General features: G+C 46.0%; 1 protein-coding gene across 3 annotated transcripts in view; it reads right to left on the bottom strand.

The window, feature by feature from the left end:
• Positions 1-12526: 12526 nt before the first annotated feature.
• Positions 12527-27246, bottom strand: part of epb41l4a (erythrocyte membrane protein band 4.1 like 4A) — a 253139-nt gene continuing 238419 nt past the window's right edge. For all 3 annotated transcript variants that reach the window (XM_038805106.1, XM_038805105.1, XM_038805107.1), the window contains exons 23-24: positions 16961-17048; positions 12527-13311 (exon numbers count right to left, since the gene is read on the bottom strand). In XM_038805106.1, coding sequence (XP_038661034.1) covers positions 13183-13311; positions 16961-17048 — 217 coding nt within the window. In that variant the 3' untranslated portion in view covers positions 12527-13182. The remainder of the gene's footprint in view (positions 13312-16960; positions 17049-27246) is intronic.

Genomic DNA, 27246 nt, shown 5'->3' with positions numbered 1-27246 from the left:
TGTTCTCTCCCATCTCCCACGTCAGCCATGACTGCAGGAGGGTGAGTGGGTAAGTGAGAAGGTGAGCTCTGAGGCCAGAGCTTGCTGTAGGCTGTAGCATGACTCCTCCATTATGAGTGTGCTGTGACTCACTGGCACCTGGGTCTTCATTTTAAAGTGGAAGGGAGTGAGAATAATGCACTCAAACCTGGGATCAGACCTCTTAAATTCTCACACTGATCCACCCGAAAATAATCAGATCAACTACCTGATTGGCAGGTGAATGTGAGAATTTATCAGCAGGAAGCTCCAGCTCTGAAGGGTCCCATCAGTGAGTTTTTAATGGTTGGGACTTTGGGTGCAATCATGGTGAGTTGGGGGTACCCAGGGCGAAGGAGGTCCAAGCCCAACGATGGAGCACTGACTCACAAGGAAACCTAAAAGTTTAAAATTGGCCTTTCTGGTCACTGACTGACAGATCTGGTCTACTGGGGAAGCCATCACTCCTTCCCCACTAAAGCCTCAAACTGAAATCACAAATTGGGTCCTGTGGTGATATGCATCACTGTAAATACACAAGGGGTTAATGTAAGTGCATGTAGACTAGCTAGACACTACAGGGAGCACCAGAGATGTGACACACAGACACTCAACCAATAGGCCAGTAAGATAGGACACAACCAATGGGCATTCACACACAGAGGTGACACTACCACAGGAGGGCATTACGCCAACTCATATATAAGGACACAGCACACATAATCTACCTCTTTCCAGTGGAGACACTCAGTGAGTACACAGGGTTGATTTGAAACACATCACACCCACCACGTGGATTGTAGCAGACTAGTTTGTCAGTCTGAGTAGCTATAGCAGGATTAACAGGAGAGTCGAATCCAAGTAGGAGAATTGTTAACAGTTCAATAAACGTGTTGAAGCTATCTCCAAGTCCGAACCTTTCTTTGTCAGAGTGCACATCAAGGAAGCAGCTTATGCTAAGTCAAGAGTATAACAAAACAGAGCCCACATTGCATAACCTGCACCTGATCTGCACATTTAAAGAAGGACTCTGCTGTCTCTTTAGGGATATTCCACTTGTCTATTCAAAAGAGCACATTAATATTCACATATTCTCTCTCTCTGTCTTTTACCCACTCACTCCATTTTGATTAAGTCATCAGCAATTCACCTTTTTATTTGTGCTTGGGAAGTGGGTATCACTAGCTGGGCAACACTTATTGCCCCCCCCCCTCTTATTTTCCCTTGAGAAGGTGGTGGTGAGCTGCCTTCTTCAACCGCTGAGTCCATGAGGTGTAGGAATACCCACACTGCTGTTAGGGAGTTGTAGGATTTTGACCCAGTGAAAGTGAAGTAACGGTGATATAGTCCCAACTCAGGATGGTGTGAGGTTTAGAGGTAGTGGTGTTTCCATGCATCTAATGCCCTTGCCCATCTAGATGGTAGAGTTCGCAGGTTTGGAAGGTGCTATCGAAGGAGCCTTAGTGAGTTGCGGATCACCTTGTAGATGGAACACATTGTTGCCACCGCAGAGAGTGAATATTTAAGGTGGTGGATGGAGTGTCAATCAAGTGGGGTGCTTTGTTCTGGATGGTGTTGAGCTTTTGAGTGTTGTGGGAGCTGTACTCATCCAGGCAAGTGGAGAGTATTCCATCACACTCCTGACTTATGCCTTGTAGATGCTGGATAAGCTTTGGGAGTCAGGAGGTAAATTAGTAACCACAGAATTCCTAACCTCTGACCTACTTAGGTAGCCATTAATATGGCTAATCCAGTTCAGTTTCTGATCAATGGTAACTCCCAGGATGTTGATTTTGGGGGATTAAGTGATGATAATGCCATTGAGCGTCATGGGGCGATGGTTAGATTCCCTCTTGTTGGCGATAATCATTGCCTGACTTTCATGTGGCACGAATGTTACTTGCCACTTGTCAGCCCAAGCCTGGATATTATCCAGGCCTTGCTGCATTTGCATATGGACTGCTTCAGTACCTGAGAAGTCATGAATTGTTCTGAACATTGTGCAATCATTACCAAACATCTCCACTTCGACCTTATGATGGAAGGGAGGTTATTGATGAAGCAGCTGAAGATGGTTGGGCCTAGGCCACTACTGTACCTTGAGGAACTCATGAAGTGATGTGGTGGAGCTGAGGTGACTGATCTCCAGCAACCACAACCATTTTCCTTTGTGCCAGATATGACTTCAACCAATGGAGATTCCCCCCTAATTCCCACTGACTCCAGTTTTGCTTGGGCTCCATGATGTCACAGACAAATGCTGCCTTAATATCAAGGATAGTCACTCTCACCTCACCTATGGAGTTCAACTCTTTTGTCCATATTTAAACTAATGCTGTCATGAGACAGGAGCTGAGTGGCCCTGACGAAATCCAAACTGAGTGTCAGTGAGCAGTAAATACTGCTTGATAGCACTGTCAATTACAGCTTCCATAACTTTTCTGATGTTTGAGAGGTGACTGATGGGGCGGTAATTAGCGGAGTTGGATTTGTACTGCACAGGACATAACTGGGCAATTTTCTACATTGCCAGGTAAATATCAGTATTGTAACTGTACTGGAACAGCTTTCCTGGGGGCATGGCTAATTCTGGAGCAGTCTTCAGTACTATAGCTGGAATATTCAGTGCCTTCAGTCGTTCCTTGATATCACACGGAATTAATGAAGTTGGCTGATGACTCGCATCTGTGATGCTGAAGACCTCTGGAGGAGGCTGAGATGGATCATCCACTCGGCACTTCTGGCTGAAGATTGTCGCACATGCTTTAGCCTTACCTTTTGCACCGATGTGCTGGGCTCCCCCAATATTGAGATTGGGGATATTTATGGAGCCTCCGCCACCTGTTACTTGTTTAATTATTAATCATCATTCACAACTGGATGTAGCAGGACTGCAGAGCTTAGATCTGATCCTTTAGTTGTGGAATCACTTAGTTTTGTTTGTCACTTGCTGCTTCCGCTGTTTTGGCACGCAAGTAGTCCTGTGATGGAGCTTCATCAGGTTGACACCGAACTTTTAAGTATCCCTGTTGCTGCTCCTGGCATGCCCTCCTGAACTCTCATTGAACCTCTCAGATACTGGGATTCGCACTCATACATTCTCACTAATTAATTATGCAGTCTGGGGTTTCCTTACATCTTTTCGTGGTGAGGTGGGCTGGCTGTTGCAAACCTCACCGTCATATCCAGGTGCCATATATGAAAGGACCCAGACAATCTCACTGTCAATATAAACTACAGAGCACCTCACCTGCAGACACCTGAAGCCGGAGTAATTCTGCAGGGAGAAGGGTAGGGGGCAGGGCCTTTGTGAGCAACTCCCATGCATGTTGAGACTTCATCCATCACATTTGCAAATTGCAGCTCCTTAGTATTGACAGTTCTGCCTGTTGGGGTACCCAGCTGAGATGACTTGCACCTTCACCCATGCACTGACCCAGCTCCCAGTCAGCATCGTGGGCTATCTAGAATGAGGCTCTGAGTAGTTTTAACCAGACCATCATGGTGGTTGTGACATGTTTCCTGTGCTACAGCACCATTTCACCTCCCCAGTCACCCACATCCATTCACCTATTACCATTGACCCCCCCCCCCTCCCCCCCACACCTCGCCCTCTGGCATTAAATTTGATTTCCTCACCATTACCCTCCAACCCAAACCCTTTTCCTTTGATAATGTTCAGGTAAACGTATACATGCACTTCCTTCCCGAGATTCACCCTCTCCATACACAATGACCTGCCCAACCTCCTCCTGCCAACCCCCCCCCCCCACCCACCCTTACCCCCTCGCGTCCGTATCTACCTTTGCTGCCCCTTCATGTGACACCATTGCAATCTTGCCCTCCCACCCTAGTGGCTCCCTCTGCCCCCTATAAACCTGGCCTTTCCCTCATACCATGCCTATCCTGAGTCTGTTTCCCATGAGTCAACAGTTGACTCCATCGACTCCCCCCCCCCCCCCCCCCCCCCCCCCGCCCGCCCCCCCCACCCCGCCCGCCCGTCACAGCTGTCACCCCCCACCTTCCACCAGTGCAGATACACAAACCTTGGTGGGCAACATTAAAGGACAGGCTTCTCGGGCACAATCGGATGAGCAGTACACAGTTGCTAATGCACATCAGGTGGAGAAAGAACACCCAAGGAAGTCAGACGTCAGAGATCTGCTGGATTCCAGGACCAGCTGGGCACCAGTCAGATGTTGGGCCTTTAGACAAGGTTATCCCAGAGCTGATGCAGGTGCTAGGGCAGCGCCATTAGATTCAGGAGGGAATGTCAACGGCATTCCAGCAAGTGCATAACTGATTGGAAGAATTCCAAAGGATACGGACACAGGAGATTATGCCAGCAATGCATGGCACCGAGGGCAACACTGCTAGCGGGGCAGCCGCAGTGGAAAGCCTGCAGCATAAAGTCAGCATCTTCAGTGGTGGTGTCGAAGGCATGGCTCAATCTGTTTGTCGACATGTCGACATGTCGACATGTTCCAGTCGCTGAGGGACATGTCCCAGATGCAAGTGGACATTGGCGAGGTACTGCAGAGCATGTCCCAGCCAATGAGGGACTTGTCCCAGATGCAGGTGGACATCGTCCAGTCACTGAAAAGCATCGCTGAGGACTTCAACAGCATGGTGCAGACAATGGGGAGCCGCCAGGGATGGCAAAGCAAGATGACTCAGAGACCTCTGGATTTCACTGTAACTGCCCCACTATCCCATGGAGCCCCAGAGCCCCCAGAGTACTGTCAGGGAGGAGGAAGTGCTAGAGGACAGCCCAGGGACTGCTGCCAAGGAGGCGATGCTGGTCTCCAGTTCTTCCCAATCCCCCCTTTCCTGACACCAGTGGGCAGAACAGGTGACACGACAATGGCAGTGACACTGGTACTTTGGACCGGGCTCTCCGGCTCCGGGCCATCCAGATGACGTCCGCTAAGCGCATAAAAGGCCACAGGGCAAAAAATCAGCAGGCCGCCTCCACCTCTGATGTGCATCCTGAGGACACACCTAGATGTAGCACAAGACCACATTAAGATGAAGAAGAAAGATGATCACTGAATGGGCACAGGGGGAGAAATGGAGCGAGGCGTAATGGAAATGTTCACTATTAAAACATGTTACACCTGATACATATGCAGCCTCTGTCACGTTAATCTTCACAGTGGGCCTACCTACACCCCCACCCCCTGTTGTCCTCCACTCCCCCTGCTCCCAGGCACAGTAGTCCAAGATCAAACGTCCCTGATGCAGATCCTGCTCAGAGGATGGGTGTGAGCGCCCTGTCAGCAGGAAGACAGGAGTCAGACATTGGCATAAACGAGGAGCACCAGAGCTTACCTCACAGCGAGTTATCATCACTCTCCTGCCTTGTATAGTGACCCGCTGACAGTGCCGACACAGGCCCATCACCCTGGGGTGAGGATACACAGACTCTGGGAGGGTGGAACAGGGCAGTCAGGGGTCGGGGGATGGAGGGGAGTGAGAGAAGTAGGAGAATGAGGTGGGAGGAGCGATTGGGAGGAAGGGGGTGAGCGGACAGACAAAGCCTCGTCCGATAAAAAGCGGGTGAGGATAAGAACCTCCCTGGTCCTCAGGGCATGCCGGAGCCTTGCCACCGCCTGTCTTCCATCCTCTGGCTCCACCTGAGGGTCCTCCCCGGGCTCATCCACCATCCCCTGCTAGATCGCCTCATCCTCCTCAGATGCGGCTACTTGTCCCTCCTCCCTCCTCCAGTATGTCGCTGTGCTGCTGTGGCAGGTTGTGGAGGGCACAGCAGACCATCACAAAGCAGGAGATCTGCAGTGCAACACCAGAGCAGTCGAGGCATCGGATCGCATTTTCAGCAGCCCGATGCACTGCTGAATCACAACACGGGTGGTAACATGGGCCTCATTACATCGGATCTCTGGCCTCCGCACTGGCATCATCAGCCAGGACCTCAGCAGGTACCCCTTAATCCCCAAGAGCCAACCCATCATCCTCAGGTGGTCCTTGAAGACGTCAGAACCTCTGTGTTTCCCAGGATGTAGTTGTTATGCATGCTCCCTGGAAAACATGCGCACATGTACATGATCTGGAGGCGGTGGACACACACAGGATGAATGTACAGTGAGTGGAACCCCTTCCTGTTAATGAAGGGCATTCACTGATGCCCTGGTGCGCACAAGGCGACATGCGTGCCATCAATTACCTCCTGGATCTGGGGAATCCCAGCTCAAAGTTAATATAGTCTGATTTGCAGGCAGATAGGGCATCTGTGACCTCACGGATGCACTTGTGGGCTGTAGCTTGTGAAATGCCACACAAACCTCCACTCGTGCACTGGAATGAACCAGTTGCATAAACGCTGAGGGTACGGTGACCATCACGGCCACTGGGAGTGGATGTCCTCCTCCTCCACGGGGTGCCAGGTCTGTGAGGATGTGACATAGGTGCTGCACTGCCACTTTGTTGAGACGGGGTCTCCTGTGGCACATTGTGTCCTTCATTTCCTCAAAAGACCAACGACGCCGTTGCTGGCATCCGCCTTTGTTCTTCCTCGGCTTGATGGACGGCCAGGCTTCAGGGTGTGCGACTGCTCCTTGCACATGGGGTGCCGTCTTCTCTGGCGCCTGGCCACCTGGGCTGCCACCAGCAGTGGGCAGCCTCTGCAGCACCAGCATTCCATCCATATTATTACATTTGTAAGGAATTAGGGAAGGAGAGAGACCGACAATCAGTTAGGGCTTCTACTCCAGGACCCTGACATCCCCTAAGCCTCCCCTACCCTTATGTGTCCCGCTTTCTCTCAGAGTGCCATCCAGCAAGCCAGTTGTGCTGGAGAACGTCGCTGCACATTCACCCTTCCCACAGTCGGAACTCCTACACCCCAGATCCCAGCCAGGAACAATAGGCAGATTGTGCTCAGGTGCCCTCCCCTGATCCACACAATTACTCTTCGTTCACAAGGATACTCCCGGTGCTGAAGTCCAGCATTCAGTGTTTGATTGTTCGCTGCTGCCTCTAAGGTGCTGGTGCTTCTGGAGGTCAGGCAAAGTGTTCAGGCTTTAAAGTTTGATTGAAATGAGACGTGGCATGTGTATCCACGAAAAGCCACTGGAGATTATTTTGTTTATTAAATGGTCAACAGTAATAAAGATTTGAAAATCAACTATGTAACATTCCACATATCACACTAACCATTAAACAATAAGGAGCTAGTTTAGCTCACTGGGCTAAATCGCTGGTTTTTAAAGCAGGCCAAGGCAGGCCAGCAGCACGGTTCAATTCCCGTACCAGCCTTCCGGAACAGGCGCCGGAATGTGGCGACTAGGGGCTTTTCACAGTAACTTCATTGAAGCCTACTTGTAACAATAAGCGATTTTCATTCATTTCAATCATTCCATATTGGTACCAATACAAAACTATATCAGCTCATTTTCACAAGAACAAACAGACGGTATCACTCCTTGCAGGTTACTGGAGGATAAGCCTGAGAATGTGTTGTCATGTCCAGAACATTGTCGTAGAAATGATCTGTCCATCAATGTGTGACTTGTTCCATGTATCAGTGTCATTCTCTGTCCAGGAGTCGCAGCTGTGCAGACCCTCCCACACGACCCAATCTCACCGCAACCAAATCCTGGCATCCATATATTCCACTGGCACTCAAAGAGCAGTTTAATGAACTGACCCACGGAAGGACACAGCAACAGCAACCTCCACGCATCTGCAATCATCAGCAGGAGCAAACACAACCTGCAGCTGTGAAACATTCTCAGAACTAACAAGGCCAATTCCTTAATAGCAATAGCCTTCAGCTGTGAAGCTAGAGGTTACTCACAGTCAAAGGGAGTTAAATTGACCGTCAGCATATAACTAAGAACAGAGCTCTGTCCTGGATATTTTTGGTAGAGAGGCTGTTATGGGTCTCCACAATATTTAAAGATAATTAGAAGGCCTCACAGATGAAAAGGCCCTCACCTCCAGCCTGGGGTGACCCCCGGCATGGAAGGCTTTGACCTCCCCCCCCAACCAAGCCCAACCCTCCTGCGGGGTATGTATGTTTCACCCCCCCCCATCCCCCACCAACTGCTCGGGCAGCAGCTCCAGTGCCCTTGAGCTGTATGCCAGAAAATGGAAATGGCTACTCACCTCCTCAGTTTCCCTCAGCAGCCATTGTACCAGTTTTACATTTTTAAAAAGGACCACTAAGCGAAACCCACCTGATTTCTCGTTGGAGAGCCGGTTAATCCCCAGGTGGCCGTTATATTCAACTTCAATTCCATTAATGAGATGGAAATTAATGCAAATGAGGCATAATGATATGCTCGCCAATTTGGGCGTGATCCAGAACTCTCCATCAGGACTGGCCAGTTCGATAGCAAACTGATTCATGCCCGGTGCAAATCGCGATTTTTAATTTTTCCCACTATTTAACTGGCACGCCCAAATCCGCTCCGGGAACAACGCGGTGGTTAAATCGTACCCATTACGTTTGGCCTTTGTATGATGTTGTAACTAATGGGAGGAGCTAGGGCTGTAGCAGGTCTGTATCAGGCAGGCAGAGTTTAGTTTTGGATGGAAGGTGAGCTGAGAAGCAGCTTCTGAAGAATATAGCCAGAGATTCTGTATTATTCTAACAGGGGGTCAGGTCTCTCTGTCAAGCAGCCTCAAAAGATCTCTCTTTCTCAAAGTGGTTTATCAAAGACATCTCTTTATAGCAAGTATTCCTGGGTTGCCTAACTGTATTTAAAAGTGGCTTTTGCCCTGAGATGCGTCGCTAGGGGACTTTGTTAAGTCCCACTGTGTTCAACTACATGTCTACAACCATGGGCCTGTAGGAGGAAATTTGAAGGGAAAACCTTGCTAGAACTAAGCCCAGGAAGTCTCAACACTTATGCAAATCTTTGAAACCGTTGATCTTACAATTTCACGTAGGCACCTGACCTGGGGGTTTTGGGATGGGAGTTCAATGGGTGGAGGAGGAAAATTGGGTAGCGAAGTGTAATTTAAAATACAATATCAGTGTTCATTCTACTTTTTAATATCTTTAACACAATGGACTATTTAATATTGAGTATTTATTAGTGTCCATGTTCTCTGATTTTTGTGCAGTAAAATTATTTTGATTTAAACTGTGACCCCGTGGCTTCATTCTTTTAGTGAATATCTGGGTTTCTGGATTCTAAAAAAGACAAGATACTGGTGTCCGCCGCAAATGTGAAAATGAAAAATGAAAATCGCTTATTGTCACGAGTAGGCTTCAATGAAGTTACTGTGAAAAGCCCCTAGTCACCACATTCTGGCGCCTGTCCGGGGAGGCTGGTACGGGAATCAAACCGTGCTGCTGGCCTGCTTTAAAAGCCAGCGATTTAGCCGAGTGAGCTAAACCAGCCCGAGTGAGCTAAACCAGCCCCTATAATGTAACACACGATGATCACAATGTTGGACGTCTGAGCAGAGCAATGTCGGGAAAGGTGTCTGCAGGCACCAGAGACATGGGGCGGGATTCTCTGACCGTGCCTGGGTCGGAGAATCACCGGGCGGGGGAGTGCGAATCACTTGACGCCACTCCGCCGATTCTCCAGCAACAGGAGAATCGGAGCCAATGCAGCCACCCTGGCGATTCTCCCCGCGTGATGGGCCGAGTGCCCGCCAAGTTTGGCTGAGTCCCGCCGGCGTCATTCTCGTATGGTCCTACCCGGCGGGACCTCGGCGTTCATGCTGTGGGGGGGTGGCCTGGTGGGGGAGGGGTCTCCGACACTGGGTGGAGCCTCCACGGTGGCCTGGCCCGCGATCGGGGCCTGCCGATTGGCAGGCGGGCGTATCCCGGTGGGGGCCTATGTTCCTCTGTGTTGGGCCCCTGTAGGTCTCCACCATGTTGCGTTGGGGCCGTCGCTGAGACAGCTACCTACGTGCATGTGCGAACTCGCGCAGGCCGTGGCGCGCATGCGCAAACTCGCGCCGGCTGTGGCGCGCATGCGCTAACTCACGCCGTCCGTGCTGATGCCCGTATCAGTAGCTGGAGCAGTGTGAGGCTCTCCAGTGCCGTGCTGTCCCCCTGTGCAGCGCAGGATCGCTGATCCTGGGGGCCAGATGATGCTGTTGTAAAACACTCTGGTGTTTACGACGGCATCAACACTTAGCCCCAGGATCGGAGAATCCTGCCCCTGATTATGAATGAGAGCAACATAAGGGTCCATCCCCACCATGTAATCGATACCCCACACATCACTTTCCCTAATTGGCCGGCTGGACACTTCTTGCTCCCTTGGGAATCCCTCCAACTTCCAAATCCATTGGTGGGACCCATGTCTCCTGGACTAAATTCCAGCCATTGGGTCTCTGGTTAATTTTATTGCACACTTTCCAATCTAATGGCAGCACTCTTCATTCTGGAACCCGTGGGCCAAGAAAGGAGCTGGGTGAGCGAATAAAACACCTTGGAAGCTGGAAGGAAACCAGCCGGATATTATCATTCACTGTTAGTGGATCCACTACAAAAAAAGTGGCCAAATTAATAGCTAGTTTAAGGTAGTTGAACTATGAGAAATGGTTGAAACTGTGCTAAAATACATCAGATGTGGATGGAACATGCTCCTGCTTGCCCACAATGTAGATTGTAGATTTGTGATAGAACGCACGTACAAAACCGTAAGCAAATTGATATCGTGAAATGATCAGGAAAGATCTGTGCAGAAAAGATCAGTTTTAAAACTTGCTGATTTATTTTCTTCTCTATTAACCAAACTCATAATAACATGCAAATTACATTACAGCAATAACCGTACCTTCCTTCCAATTTAATGTTCTGAAAGTTTACTAATCCAGCATATTATTGCTTTGCATGTGGTTATTCTTTGTGGCAGCCATTTCTTTGCCAACAACTCTAGAAATTACAAATAGTTCTCATTTTTCTGGTACTGTTATCATTATGATTACATATGCCCAACAGAATCAAAAATAGGATTGGCAACAATTACAATTGAGAATTGTGATGCATGGAAAATACTGACATCTCTGATTAAGATACTTGTCTCTTCATAGTCCTGAAGGAAAGAAAGTTGCTGTCTTAGTCTCAATGGGCCTTGACCTTCTGTGGGTGATGAGTTTTGATCCTATTAGCAGCAGGTGCGAAGTGGCCCATTCCACACATGGGTTTTTTGAGGGAACAGGAGTTAACACTGTTGTGTGCATTTCATTTAAATCTGGAATACATATGCAATAATTGGTTTATAAAGCTAATTTCCCAGTGTTTTAGTTCAATTACAGAAGATGTACATCACAGAAATAGACTATTCAGCTGCAATGATCTCTGCTAGTGTTTATGCGCCATATGAACCTCTTTATCTAATCCTATCATCACTAACTGCTAATCGTTTTTCCTGCATGTTTTTATCTAATTTCCCTTAAATGGGTCGATGCTATCTGTCTCAACTACTTATTGTGATAGCAAGTTCCACATTTCAAACACACTCTAAGAAGTTTCTCCTGAACTCACCATTGGATTTATTAATGACAGTCTTATATTTATTGCCCTTAGCTTTGGTCTCCCCCAGAAGTGGAATCATTAAGGAAATGGTGTTCCAACCAACAATAGATACAGTATTTTTTAATTAAAGCCTTGTTTATGGCCTAGCTCCTACCTTGTTCTGAAATAACAATACAGACCAGGACTAGATGTGTTTACTTGTTTTCATTGGCAAAAAACATTCTGTCAATGGCTACTTTAAATAGTTAACTATATTCACTGACATCCAAAACAATCTAGGTGGAAAAACAATTTGCTGACTGCAATGCCTGATCGCTACACCATCGGCAACAGGCTGCATTGACTTATATCCACCTTACCCTTTACCTAATATATTTTACACTTTCAAGCAGTGCTCAAATCACATCCAATATGTACATAAATTTACAGAAGAGTGCACTGTATGCTTTCAGGAAATGCAACAAATTCTGGTCACATGTACAATGTTAAGTAACAGACATTTCAATGCACACAAATTGATTTAGTAAAATGGAGATTAAGTACATCAAAATCAAAGGCAGTAGCTGCAATCTGAGCAGTGTGTTATCAGAAACTAGCTTACTGATGATCAGCATCATCTTGCACTCATTTGTTTGAAACTTTTTATTATTGCCGGGGGATTTTCTTTTTAAAATCTATTCACCTATTTTATTTTGATGAAGTAGAATGAGTGATCCACTTATTGTCAGCCCATTTAAGAAGCATCTAACACAAATGGTATAATTTATTTATGGACAGTACATTAGGGGATGGAAGTGAAAGCAATTTGCATGTGAGCAGTCATTTCAAAACAAGAAAACAACTCTCAAATTGAAACATGTGGGCAGCACGATAGCAAAATGGTTAGCACTTTTGCTTCACAGCACCAGGGACCCAGGTTTAATTCTCGGCTTGGGTTACTGTCTGTGTCGAGTCTGCACGTTCTTCCTGTGTCTGCGTGGGTTTCTTCCGGGTGCTCCGGTTTCCTCCCACAAGTCCGCAAGATGTACTGTTAGGTGAATTGGACATTCTGAACTCTCCCACAGTGTCCCCAAACAGGCGCCGGAGTGTGGTGACTAGGGGATTTTCACAGTAACTTCATTGCAGTGTTAATGTAAATTTACTTGTGGCACTAATAAAGATAATTACATGTATATTGCACAAGCTATTCAACTGTGAGAGAAGACAAATCTTTTGCTTGTTCACATCACTGAGCAACGCAATGACAATGCTGATGTAGAAAGCATTAAATACAGTGGATTAAATAACTTTCGATGTTTTGTATTTCTCCATGTGCATTGATGATCAGTGTTTTATGAATGTTTCATTACATACCAAAGGGTAGAAAAATTTTGCAAAACTGTTCTAGAAAATATATATTTTAAAAAGAGGTAATTGGTCCCCAAGTCTGTTTTCCATATAATTTAGTGTCCAGCTACTTAACATCATCTGCACTTGACAGACTAATATAGAAAATCAAGCGGCAAAAGAAAAATTGGAATATATAAATCCAGAGGATTGTTTGAGATCAGTATAAACTCATGGTCATAAATTCCAGAAATACGATGCATTATAGTAACACATTTTTAAAATGGGTTTTCTCCCGAGAAATGTTAGAGTGACATGTAGAATCATCACTGCATGCCCAAAATATTCTTCAGTTGATAATTTAAAGGTAATCAGGTCTCGGCCTTGATCCGTGGTGTTTGCATAGTCCTGGAAGTTTTAACACTGTATTTTGAATCCCAGTCATCACTTGAAGTTTGTGTCTTTCCTTCCGTGGTACTGCCTTCAGATTTATTTCTCTTCTGTTTGTAACAAAATTTAAAAATAAAGAGAATTTTTTTCATCCACTTATTGAGAAACATTTTTTATATTGCTAAAATAGAAAATTCTGCAGGGCATGAATTGTATACCATTGCAAGCTGTAATCTCAAGGACCAGCATTTTCCTCACTACACCATTATGATCAACCCAGGACAGTGACCCAGCTTCAACAAGGAGTGTAGGACAGCATGCCAGGAGCATCACTGGACAAACCTAAACATGAGGTGCTGACCTGGTGAATCGACAACACAAGGTGACGTTCATGCTAAACAGCAGAAGCAGCAAGCTATAAACAGGGCTAAGTGATCCCCCAACCAATAGATCAGATCAAAGCTCTGCAGTCCTGTCACATCCGGGTGTGAATGGTGATGGACACGTAAACAATAGGGGAAGGAGTTTCCGTGAACACCTGCATCCTGAGTCACGTACCCCAGCATGTATTTGCAAAACACAAGGCTTAAGCGTTTGCAACCATATTCAAAGTGCCAAGTAGATGATCTATCTCAGCCTCTTCCTGAAATCCCCACCACCACAAATGCCTGTCTTCAGTTAATTCATCATATTCCACATGATATCAAGAAATGCCTGAAAGCACTGAATATAACAAGTGCAATAGACCCCGACAATATGTGAGCTGTGGTGCTGAAGCCATATGCTCCAGAAGTAACTGTTCGAGACAGTTACAATACTAGCATCTACCCCAGGGTGCAAAAATGTCCAAGTATGTCCTGTCACAGAAAGAGGGGATTGTCCAATTAGGAGAGATTGAGACGATTAAGGGCTGGATTCTCCCTTCCCGCCCACTGCAAGAATGCCACAGGTGAGCTGCGTACACCGAAGAACTCCATTGACCTCAGGCGGGATTCTCCAGTCGCCGGGCAGACACGGCCAGAAAATCCCGCCCTAAATCTTTATTCTCTGGTGTTTAGAAGGAGGAGAGGTGGTCAAATTAAAACATATAAAATTCTCAAGGGATTTGACAGGGTGGATGCTGAGAAAATGTTTCCCCTTGTTGGAGAATCCTGAACGTCGGGGGCAGGGGGTATCACAGTCTCAGAATAAGGGGTCATCCATTTAGCACTGAGACAAAGAAAAGCTTCTTCTCTCAAAGGGTCATGAATCTTGGAACTCTCTGCCCCAGAGAACTGTGGCAGCTCAGTCATTGAACACATTTAAGACAAGAGATCAATAGATATTTTGGGTACAAAGAGAATTAAAGAATTTGGACATAATGTACAAAGGTAGAGTTGAGATAGAAGATCAGTTATCACCTTGTTGCATGATGGAGCACTGAGGAGCCAAATATCCTCCTCTAGCTCCCATTTCCTATGCTTTAGGGGCAGAAGGAATTTGCACTGACATTAGGGTTACTGCACAAACCAGTTGCTTCCAAGCATCAGTAGGGATCCTCCTTGAAATACAGCGTATTGGAGAATGAACAGAGGGCATGCAGGGCAGGGTAAGCTGTCAGAAGGAGGAGGTGAAGGAGGACAAACGGGTCTCAATCAGAGGCTATATTGCCTCAGTACATTCAGGGAGTAATTCTCCTACATGAATTTGTTGTTGCGCGAGGTAATATGACGAGTCTGAGTTAAATCACAAAGGTGATTATTAACTAAGGAAGAACTTTATATGTACGTTTGTGTGTCTTGACTCCTTCCAGGCTGGAGTTGAACATCCCACAGTTGGGAAGGAAGGTCACTGAGGCTCTCTAATCAATAAAAGCCAACTATATTTCATTTTCTATTGCCCAAGAGAAGCATGGAGACTGAACATGCAGTTTTGCGAGGATTGCAGGCACCCGATACTGCATGGTACTATAGACTACATAGCAACAGAGAGGAAATCCACTCCCTCAATTTCCAGTTGGTGTGTGACCATAGGTAACGAGAAAAGCAGTTAAATGCTCAGTACCCAAGAGGCAGTCAAGTTGTCTTCATTCTGTGGCAGTCTGCTGTACTTGATGCATTTGAGCCACAGCAACAAGCCAAAGAATGGCCACTGGGTGGTCAGGGCTATTTGCTGATGCCAGAAGGAGGAGGTGAAGAGTCATGACTCTTGGGCACAACCTACACATACACAGCATGCATCAAATGAAAACCACATCACATGAAATGTGATAGGACAGACAACTGGCATGTGGAGTCAATGCTTCCACTGTCTGGACCAGTCTGCAGTCTTGCAGCACTTGGCAGAGTCGGTGTCAACATTCATGGTGTTCTGCTGCATGTCACCAGATGAAGGAACAACCCCCTACACCAGCTATATGGCGACTAGCTGAGGAACATATGCATGAGGAGAAGGAGGAGAAAGATAGGATGCAAGGTAGACAATGACTTCCTGGTCAGGGTGCCAGTGAAAAATTCATCTGCAACCGCAATTGCAATCGCCCATTCACCAACAATCCCTCGGGGCCTTCACTTATCCACTGACCAAACATATATACAAAAAATTAAAAATCACCTCAAAATAAACATTCAAAAGCAAATTGATGAATGAAATCATATATTGCATACAAAGGTCGTTTTCGACTCTTGTGCATCCCCTTGGTGCCTGCCTTCCATGTACCATTACCTATTCTAGTGCCCTTACACCGTGCTACCTCAGTGGCTGAATTTCAGAGGAAGTGACTGCGAATGGCTATGGAGGATAGTCTACAGCAGCTCCAGAACAACCAGCTGCAGAATGCCCCATTTGGTATCGGTGGATCAGTCTGGCTGGCTCACTGACAAGATAAGCAAAGCTACTGGTGGATTGGAAGGGGTGGGAAGTGCTGACTTCCTGAGAGAGGACAATAGGTTTGTGCTCCATGGAGTCATTGTCATATCCTGACATAGAACATAGAACATACTGTGCAGAAGGAGGCCATTTGGCCCATCGAGTCTGCACCAACCCACTTAAGCCCTCACTTCCACCCTATCCCCGTAACCCAATAACCCCTCCTAACCTTTTTGTTGGTCACTAAGGACAATTTATCATGGCCAATCCACCTAATTTGCACGTCTTTGGATGCATTACTTCAGCTACCTGCTTACAGTATGGAACCTTTTTCACCTGGAACATGCCCCAGATCCTCACCCTGTCATGATATGCAGATAATGATATACAGACAGGCACAGACAGGCAGCTAATCAACACAGAGAACAGGACATGACCAATGAGCAGGCAGGACACTCAGGGGTGGTATCTCACTATAAAAGGTATGAGGCACTCACACTCCACCTCTTTCCACTGATGAACATCTAGAGTGAGTCAGGATGCATGTACAGTATCACACCTCCAGCACGTGGCTAAGAGCTAGTCTGACTCAGTCAGACAGAGTAACCACACTTAGGTTAGCAGAGAGTCGAACTCATAGAAAACTGTGCTACTGGTTCAATAAATCAGATTGAACTAACTTCAGGGTCTGGAGTATCTTTTGGTTAAAGCTGCACCCAGTTGCAGCCTGTGTTATCCCAGAGTACATAACACGAGACACCCCAACAATAATTGTATTTTTGTGGAAAACTCTGGAGTTTGTGCCCCTTTTCAATATTGACTCGAATGTTGGCAATATTTTCTTCACAATGACATGTTCGAAACATCTAGTTTCTTTTTTAGCATAGTTCTAAAGGTTCGACTAAAACGTACTTGATTCAACGTTGAAGATGATCCGTGACGGTCTTGAACATCTGAAGCACGGGTCACAGGCAATGGTGGCACAAGATCAGTCCTGGCACTGAAAACAAAAAGATATGTATCCATTATTTCATTTTATATTTTGCAGCATTGAAATTTCTATTGAGTTAGCCATTGACTAATAATCAAATCAGCTTTGTTATTATGCCATACAAATTATTAGTACTTTAATGTATGTGAAATCGAGCCCTAATTACAACCAGCACCATACTCAATTAAATGCTTGAACCCAAGAATCTAAAACACAATAAACTATACCAGAAATTTGACACAATGCATTTAGCACGAGTAATCCTAAATATGTAATCTAAGATTGAAGTTAATGTGGCAATGTTAACAGATGGACACTTAACATGTTCCTAAGTCTTCTATTTTAACTGAGTAATTACAGAGAAATGCTTTAGTGTTACTGAAAGGGGAGGAGAGATAAACTGAAACCCTTAATTTCATTCCCTTCTGTGCATAAAGTCTGGTTTATTTTTGAAAAAGTAGATGTGTGTTTCTAAACACTCGCTAGAGTGCGGTCAATTCAAAAGTACCAGCAGAAGGCTTTTACAGGTTTACATGAAGTGGATTATTCATTTACACCCTCACCCCAAAATATCTAAATGCTACATCAGTCATACATCACACACTCAAGAACGATACAATTAAAAAAGACTGTAATTCTACAAGTATTAAACCAAAAGACAAGTTAACTGTTCATGTGTCTTTGCAAGTCCAGTGAAGGAGAAAATGTTTTCCATTCTTGAATCTAGGGTCATATGTAAGGATTATTTAAGATTTTCTCAAATATGAAGAATCATCAGCAGGCCATGAAGTCGAGCTGTTACATCAATTGAACTCACAATTTTGAAATCAGTCTGGTTTTTTTTAAAAAAGCCTTATCCCTCTTGGTTCGTAAAACACAAAAGTGATAGAATCTTTCTCTGGAGATGTTGTCTTGCCAGAGGTATTCTACAGACTCTCTCCACCCCCCCCCCCCCCCCCCCTCCCCGCGCGGTTACTTTTGATTTTTGGGACAGGAGAATTTTGGTATCAGAGAACCAGTTTCAGTCACATGGTTATTAACATACAATAGGAATGTAGATGGTGGTCTTTCACACTGAAACTGGAAACTGGTCTTGTCAGCTTTCCTTTGTTGCATTGTAAACCTGGAGACATAGGGTGGGATTCTCAGGCTGTGCCCGCCCGATGACCGGAAATTCCTGCCCGAGGTCAATGGACCTTTACATAGACCGCTTCCTGCCCATGCCTATCTTGGCAGGAGGGGCTGGGGAGCAGAAGAATCCAACTCATCGAGTCTAGGAGTCAAGTGACGCTGTATTTTGGAGTAAGCTTCAAACAATGGGAGTCATGAATTTCAGAAAGAAGTGCTTTAGTTAGGCATGTTCATTCAAGGGCGAGGGAGGGGGTGAGGGGGTGAGGCACGCCCCCCCCCCCCGCCCCCCGCCCCCCGCCCCCGCCCCCCCCGCCCCCCCCCCCGCCCCCCCCCCGCCCCCCCCCCCCCCCGCCCCCCCCCCGCCCCCCCCCCCCCCCCGCCACCCCCCCCCCCCGCCACCCCCCCCCCCCCCGCCCCCCCCGCCCCCCCCCCCCGCCCCCCCCGCCCCCCCCCCCCGCCCCCCGCCCCATTACCACTGCAGGCAAGGACAGAGAACTTGGTGCTCAGCCAAATCTCCCATTCACTGCAGCGAGACCAGAGAACCCTGCTGCCGTGAACGGACGGAGAATCCCACCCAGTACATCTAAAAATAATTTTCAGTGACTTAAAATTAGTTACTCAGAGGTTGTGGATTGACATTAATTTAAAAATTATTTTTTTGTGATAAACCCATTTTCAGCTACATTAATAATGCTGTGCTGTTACCATTGTAAAATGCTGCCTGTCTGCTTATTCATTGCAGCTTTTGAGTTTGGCAACTGGGGCAAATTATGTTTGAGTGGAACCTCAGGAAAAAAAAGCACTTTTCAAAACTGGCGCAGTTGTGCTTGCAATTTGAACACAGATCAGTGACTGCACCTGAAGTGTAAATTCTACCATAGGGATGGGATTCTCCGACCCCCCGCCAGGCCGGAGAATCCCCCGCGGGAGGCGCAAATCTAGCCCCGATGCCGGCTGCCCTATTCTCCGGTGTCATTTTTCGGGCAGCGGCGGTATTTCTGCCATGCCGGTTGGGCCGATGACAGCGTCCCCCCGGCGATTCTCCGGCCCCCGATGGGCCATGCGGCCGTCCATTTTTGACCAGTCCCGCCGGTGTGAATTCCTCACCTCATACACAGCGGGACCTGGCAGGTAAGTGTGCCGGGGATTTCCTTGGGGGTGTGTGAGGGGGTCCGACCCTGGGGGGGGGGGATGCCCCCACAGTGGCTTGGCCCGCGATCGGGGCCTACCAATTTGCGGGCGTGCTTGTTCCGTGGGGGGCCTTCTTTCCTCTGCGCCGGGCCCCAGTAGGGCTCCGCCATATTACCCGGGGGCCGGCGCGGAGAAGAGAACCCCCAGAGCAGGCGCGAAAATATGCCGACCAGTCTGCGCATGCGCGGAATCATGCCAGCCGTTCCGCGCATGCGTGGGATCAAGCCGGCCGTTCCGCGTATGCGCGAGATCAAGCCGGCCATCCCGTGCATGCGCGAGGTCACGGCAGCCGTTCCGCGCATGCGCAAGATCACGCCGGCCATTCCGCGCATGCGCGAACTCTTGCCTGGCCCATCGGCATTGGCTGGAGTGGCGCCAACCCCTCCGGCGTCCATCTGGCCCCCGGAAATGTGGAGAATTCCGCACTTTCGGGGGCTGTTGACGCCGAAGTGGTTGGCGCCGGTAGGGAAGAATCCCCAGAAGGGAGAATCCCGTCCTAGGTTCTTCAAGCTTCAGAAAGCCTTACTGCGAACGATGGTTTTAATGCAGGTGTAGAAAACAATTTCACAAAAATGTTGACTTTGGTGCAAGTGATATTGTACAAGCTGGCATCTTACAAGATAAGCCTCGCAGGAGTTTACTTTAATAGGGTGCCATTTCTCACAGTAACTTCATTTGAAGCCTACTCATGACAATAAGCGATTTTCATTTCCTTTTTTATTTAATTTCATAATTATCTCAAGTTTGGTTTTCAAGTTTCAAGTAGTGTGGGCATTCAGAAAAAACAGAGGCTGTAACTATATAACAATCGTTAGCAGATAATGAAATTAAAGTGCTGCTAGTACTCATTGTGCAGACACAGAAATAATTATTGTCTGTCTCGATATCTACTTTGTCATCTATTTCCAAGGCACTATGGTAAGAAAATTGAGAACCTACGTTAATATATAATTCATAAAATTAAACATGAAATAATTAAAACATTTACTACCTTAAGGCTGTTAGAAATGTTGGAAGGGAGCTGAAAAAATATAGTGACTCCTGCCAAGTACTTAGTTTACATGTAAAGAATTGCCAATTATTATAATGCTGACTTTATGTTCAGAATCCATTTTCATTTGAATAATAAGCTACACAGAAAGCACTGTTTCACAGTATAATTACTGTATTTAAAGGACTGGTTCACTAAACTCAGACATCAGTAATAGACTTTCCTGGTTTTGGTCAACAGAGTTTTAAAAAAATAGATAATTTTACAGTCAAGTTACATTTTAAAAATGAAAAGACAAAAACATAATCTGATCAGCCAAGGTTGCAAAATTGTGCCTCTGTTCCCCAATGGTAATTTCATAATATGAGGAGAATAATACATCTGTCCACATTGAATGGCCATATTCTAACTACATGCAAATGAGAAAAATATGGTTTAGTTTCAATTATTTGAAGCTTAGAAACATTGGGGCAAGTAACAACTGTGCCTCCCTGTTGGAGAACGGCTTTCAATTTGAAAAGGCTGGGTTTTCGGAAGCAACTGACCAGAACGTGTTAGATTGCAGAATAAAAACAGGCATATTCAAAATTGGGAATGCAGTAAAAAAAAATTGTTGTTTATGACTGCACACTCACATCACAAAACCCACCCCCAACACCAGCTTCCAAAATACATATATCACTTTGATCCTGGGAAATGAGCTGGAGTCAAGCATACAGACAAGCTGTATGCAGAACTCCTGCCCACCATAAAATTCGTTTCTGTTATGCGCCACAGAAATTCCTGGACATAAGTATTTTTCTCTCATTTTCTCTCCATAGACCTCCTTTCCTGAAAATAGTGACTCATTCTCAGGTGTAATTCCAGAAAGAGCAGCATTTCCTAGCTCTTCACTCAACAGCTTTTTTCCATGTGAATGCTAGCGGTCTTTCAAAAAGTGGGAGCCAACACACTGCTTTTTTAAAAACTACCCTGGAAAATCTGGACTGTTAAATCACCACTTCAGCTGGGAGTAAAAATGTTTTGTAAAGGGGCGGCACGGTGGCACAGTGGTTAGCACTGCTGCTTATCCTGGGAAATGAGCTGGAAATGTCATCATTGGCTACAGGAATAGTGCCAGAGGACTGGAGGATAGCAAATGTGGTCCCTTTGTTCAAGAAGGGGAGTAGAGATAACCCCGGTAACTATAGGCCGGTGAGCCTCACGTCTGTTGTGGGTAAAGTCTTGGAGAGGATTATAAGAGATACGATTTATAATCATCTAGATAGGAATAATATGATTAGGGATAGTCAGCATGGTTTTGTGAAGGGTAGGTCATGCCTCACAAACCTTATCGAGTTCTTTGAGAAGGTGACTGAACAGGTAGACGAGGGTAGAGCAGTTGATGTGGTGTATATGGATTTCAGTAAAGCGTTTGATAAGGTTCCCCACGGTCGGCTATTGCAGAAAATACAGAGGCTGGGGATTGAGGGTGATTTAGAGATGTGGATCAGAAATTGGCTAGTTGAAAGAAGACAGAGGGTGGTGGTTGATGGCAAATGTTCAGAATGGAGTTCAGTTACGAGTGGCGTACCACAAGGATCTGTTCTGGAGCCGTTGCTGTTTGTCATTTTTATAAATGACCTAGAGGAGGGCACAGAAGGTTGGGTGAGTAAATTTGCAGACGACACTAAAGTCGGTGGCGTTGTAGACAGTGTGGAAGGATGTTGCAGGTTACAGAGGGACATAGATAAGCTGCAGAGCTGGGCTGAGAGGTGGCAAATGGAGTTTAATGTAGAGAAGTGTGAGGTGATTCACTTTGGAAAGAATAACAGGAATGCGGAATATTTGACTAATGGTAAAATTCTTAGCAGTGTGGATGAGCAGAGGGATCTCGGAGTCCATGTACATAGATCCCTGAAAGTTGCCACCCAGGTTGATAGGGTTGTGAAGAAGGCCTATGGTGTGTTGGCCTTTATTGGTAGAGGGATTGAGTTCCGGAGCCATGAGGTCATGTTGCAGCTGTACAAAACTCTGGTACGGCCGCATTTGGAGTATTGCGTACAGTTCTGGTCGCCTCATTATAGGAAGGACGTGGAAGCTTTGGAACGGGTGCAGAGGAGATTTACCAGGATGTTGCCTGGTATGGAGGGAAAATCTTATGAGGAAAGGCTGATGGACTTGAGGTTGTTTTCGTTAGAGAGAAGAAGGTTAAGAGGTGACTTAATAGAGGCATACAAAATGATCAGAGGGTTAGATAGGGTGGACAGTGAGAGCCTTCTGCCGCAGATGGAGGTGGCTAGCATGAGGGGAGATAGCCTTAAATTGAGGGGTAATAGATATAGAACAGACGTCAGAGGTAGGTTTTTTACGCAAAGAGTGGTGAGGCCGTGGAATGCCCTACCTGCAACAGTAGTGAACTCGCCAACATTGAGGGCATTTAAAATTTTATTGGATAAGCATATGGATGATAAGGGCATAGTGTAGGTTAGATGGCCTTTAGTTTTTGACTTCCCATGTCGGTGCAACATCGTGGGCCGAAGGGCCTGTACTGCGCTGTATCGTTCTATGTTATGGCACTGAGTATCTGGGTTTGATCCTGGCCCCGGGTCACTGTCCGTTGTTTGCACTTTCTCCCCGTATCTGTGTGGGTTTCACCCCCCACAACCCAAAAATATGCTGGTAGGTGGATTGGCCACACTAAATTGCCCCTTAATTGGAAACAAATAATTGAGTACTCTAAATTTTGGATTGGCCACACTAAATTGCCCCTTAATTGGAAAAAAATAATTGGGTACTCTAAATTTAAAAAGAAAAGAAAATGCTTTTATAATGATGTACCTTCACAGACGTCATTAGAAACACAGAAGGTATTTATTGATACCTTATTTATTTATTTGTGGGACGGTATGGTGGCACAGTGGTTAGCATTGCTGCCTCACAGCTCCAAGGACCCAGGTTCAATTCCAGCCTCGGGTGGTTGTCTGTGTAGAGTTTGTACTTTCTCTCTGTGTCTGCATGGGTTTCCTCCGGGTGCTCCAGTTTCCTCCCACAGTCCAAAGATGTGCAGGTTAAGTAGATCGGCCATGCTATATTGCCCCTTAGTGTCCAAAGGTTAGGTGGGGTTTGAAGTGTTGGCTAGTGTAGACTTGAGAGATGAAGACACTACCAACACTGAGGAAGGTTCAACTCAATTTTATTAACTAACTTCTAACTAACTAACACACGATGACTGCGGGTCTAAATGGTGCTAACTTAAACTAGAGACCTAAGCCTTGTCCGAACCAGTTGATTCTCTCAGCACGTGGTGTGAGTCTGTGCTGGACTGGATGAGTTCTTGTTCCACTGAGAGGCAGCACCCAGAATCAGCAGGAACCGGTGTGCCCTCTGCCTTTATAGTGTGTATATTCTAACTGGTGATTGGCTGCGGTATTTGTGCATGTTGATTGGTCCCTGTGTGTGTCCATCAGTGTGTGTCTGCACCATGATATACTGGTGTATATTATGACAGGGTTACTGGGATAGGAAGGAGATATGGGCTTAGGTAGGGTGCTCTTCCAAAGGCCAGTGTTGACTTGATGGGCCGAATGGCCTCCTTCTGCACTGTAAACTCTATGATTCTATGATAAGAAAATGGTACAGCAATACAGTAGTTACCTGGCTGCCCTAGTCTCCTGCTTGTCTCATGCCTAAGAAAGGACTCCACCTCCTGAGCTAATTAGCCACTCTGAGTCCCAATTGCTCCCCAGGTCAGGTGACCCTTACTCTGCCGTGTTGCCCATAAGGGACGATCACCACAAATTACCATAAACCTCTCCCGTTAACTCATTTACACAATCTTTCATAATTAAGTTACCCCATTCTAAATTCTAACTAAACACAATCCAACACAAGTTGGATAATTATAAATTGAGACTTTGAGGGTTTTGCTGTTTCTTGTAGAGTTGCACAATTCTGTAGTCTGAGATGCTTCCACAGAAATGACATTAACGGGAACTCCAACAACAGGTACCTCTTCTAGCACAGGCAGTTCATCACTACTTGCTTCCACAGAGACATCAGTTATTTTTTATTTTTTTATAAAGGAGCAATTTAGCGTGGCCCATTCACCTACTCTGCATATCTTTTTGGGTTGTGGGGTGAGACTCATGCAGGCATGGGGAGAATGTGCAAACTCCACAGTGACCGTGGGCCAGGATCGAACCCGGGTCCTCAGCGTCATGTGGCAGCAGTGCTAACCACTACACCATCGTGCTGCCCCAGAGACATCAGTTATGTCCATAACAGGTCGATCAGGTGCTTCGGTGCTTACTGGTTCGAAAACATTTCTTGATGGAAACACTGACGGCTGGAGTGTCTGTCTCCTCCTCAAGTGGTCCACATGCTTATGAACAATCTGTCCCTCCATGTCTACTTGGCATGATAGGGGTCTGGTCTCAGATACGATAATTCTGAAGATCTAACTTAATTCGCTGCTGAAGTTTCATATTATGACACCATGTCATTAAATGTACTTAACATTGTTTTTTTTTATTGTTGATTTGTTTCTGTTACTTAGGTTGTGTGATAAAGTTTCTTCTCTTTCCAGCATTTCAATTCAACATCTTTTTCTTCAACCATTTTATCATATTGATTCTTGCGCTTTTCAACTCACGTGACCAGTTCAGTAATCTCGTTGCGGCACATAATCTCAGTTTCTTCATCTGTCTGAATTGCTGATTCTGTTGTCAATTTCAATGCTTTTACCTCTTCAGTTAATTTCTCAAGCTTCCCTTCTTCAAGCTCTTATTCTCCTGATTAATTATTCACTGGACTTGTTCTTATTTTCTAGTTGTTCTTCATAGAGTTCCTATTATTCTACATTGTCTCCTTAATTTCTCCTTCTTAACTTCATTTTTTAAATTTTTGCAACTTTTTTTCTCCACGCTTTGCTGTCGGTCAATTCATCTTTTTGCTTTTAAGTCTTCTCAAGAGCTTTTTTTTTGCTGATTCCTCTTTATGTTCAAGTTTCTTTTAAAGACTTTAATTTCTGTGTTTCTTCTGATGGGAATCCATCATGTTCTTACTGAAGGTCTATGTTTCACACATGGAACCTTCATTTCAACTTGTCTTAACTTTTGGCTTCACTGTTGCTCAGGTCTGTCTCCAACAAAATGTCTACTTGTTTCCATTCATTCTGTATTTATCCTGTTGTCCTATATTTGGTAATTTAGTCTCATCCGTTGCTTTTTATCTGGGGGTCTTTCATTGCCCTCCTGGAGTTTTCACTGCCCTCCTTTTGGGGTCTTTCAGTGCCCTCCTTCTTGGGTTTTTCATTACTCTCCTTCTGGGGTCTTCTATTGCCTCCTATCTTAGTTATTCTTTGCCCTCTCTTTGAGGTCTTCCTTGCCTCCTCTTCGAGGTGTTCATTGCCTCCTCTAAGGTCTTGTGTATTGCCTCTTCCTTGAGGTCTTCATTGCTTATAGACCTTTTTTGAGAGTTGCCCTCTATCTGGGGTTCCCCCCAATTTTCCTGTCCATAGCTGTTTGCTGCTTCTTGTGGTTGCCGCTTTAAGCACATTGCCAATTTAAATGCTTACCTCTTTAAATGCATTGTTGCTTTAAGACTGTCATTTTTTTTCACCAAGCTGTCAGCAGCTTCCAGCTTTCTCTCTATTTTTCTTGCGCTTTTGAGGTTTTGGCATCAACCTGGCTGCTCTTTTTTGAATTTTCAAAACTTCCACTTTTAGTGATGAAAGCCCTTTTAGCGGTCTCTGGAATATTTTTCTTCTGGCCATTTTGAGAGTCCGTTTAAGCCCCTCTTTTTGATGTGCCTATTTTTTGTCAATTTCACTCAGAGACCTGGCACTCTTGAAGTCCAAGGTGCCTATTTATTTTTTAAATTGCAAACTCATTTTTTAAACAGGTTAAAAATTTCTCTTCTTGCTTGAATTCCAACAGTGCAGGGAATGCTGCCATGGAATCCTGCAGACTCTTCTCCAACATCGGGAGCTTGTCTGTTTCAGTTCCTGTATTTTCCTGAGCTTTGGGACACCTTGCTGCTATTCACTTGGAGCATTATTTTCTGTTTTGTTAAAGCACTGCTTTCTGTCTTCTCTTTTTAAATAAAAAATTTGCAGCAACTCTTTGTTTTTTTAACTTTAAAAAAAAACTTAATACCACAGCTCTTGCTTTGCAGCGTTATTTTCTCTTTTTTGTCTCCATACATTTTTAAATTTATGATTCCACCAGCCAATTTAGATTTCTTATGCATCTATCCCGCAGTTTCTTTAAAACAAACATCTTGTAAATATCCATCTTTTCTGATTCTAAGGGCGCGATCTACCTGAATGGGGACAAAGTTCCATAGTGCAATTAGCCAGGTATTTCCCTCGGAGCGCCGAGAAACACTCCACTCTCTAACACCTATCCAGGGAGGTCAGGGGGCTCAGCGGGGAATGCATGGCTGAGGCTACACTCAGCCCCATTCCTTGCACTGAGGAGCTCCACTCGCCGGAACTCCTCAGGGAGAGATTGGGGCGTTTTTTAAATGGCGTCCCAATCTTGAGACCCTAACATGACCCCCAAGCCCCCCAAAACATATGAGGGTCCTCAGCCCCCACGCATCCCACCACACCTGTGCAGGAAACCGCCCCAATTCCCGCCGCGTGAAAAATGTCAGCTTGTCAGTGCCAGCCTAGAAGTGTTCCTGCCAGCTGGCAGTGCCACCTGGCACCTTAGCAGTGCCAAGCTGGCACCCATGTAGCAGTGCCAGGCCGGCAGTGCCAGGGTGTCACCCTGCCTAGAGGACAAGCACCTGGCGGCCTCTGATCACGTAGGAAACTCCCACTAGTGTCGTTCTCTCTGATCCTTGTTTGTGGTGACCAGCACTGAACAGCGCTCGCCTGAGGTCTCCAACGCGAGGGGTTTAGAGCCT

Source organism: Scyliorhinus canicula, chromosome 8 (genome assembly GCF_902713615.1).
Source record: "Scyliorhinus canicula chromosome 8, sScyCan1.1, whole genome shotgun sequence".
Lineage (NCBI taxonomy): Eukaryota > Metazoa > Chordata > Chondrichthyes > Carcharhiniformes > Scyliorhinidae > Scyliorhinus > Scyliorhinus canicula.
Note: the sequence above shows the minus strand (reverse complement) of the source record. Positions and strands in the feature narration are given on the sequence as shown.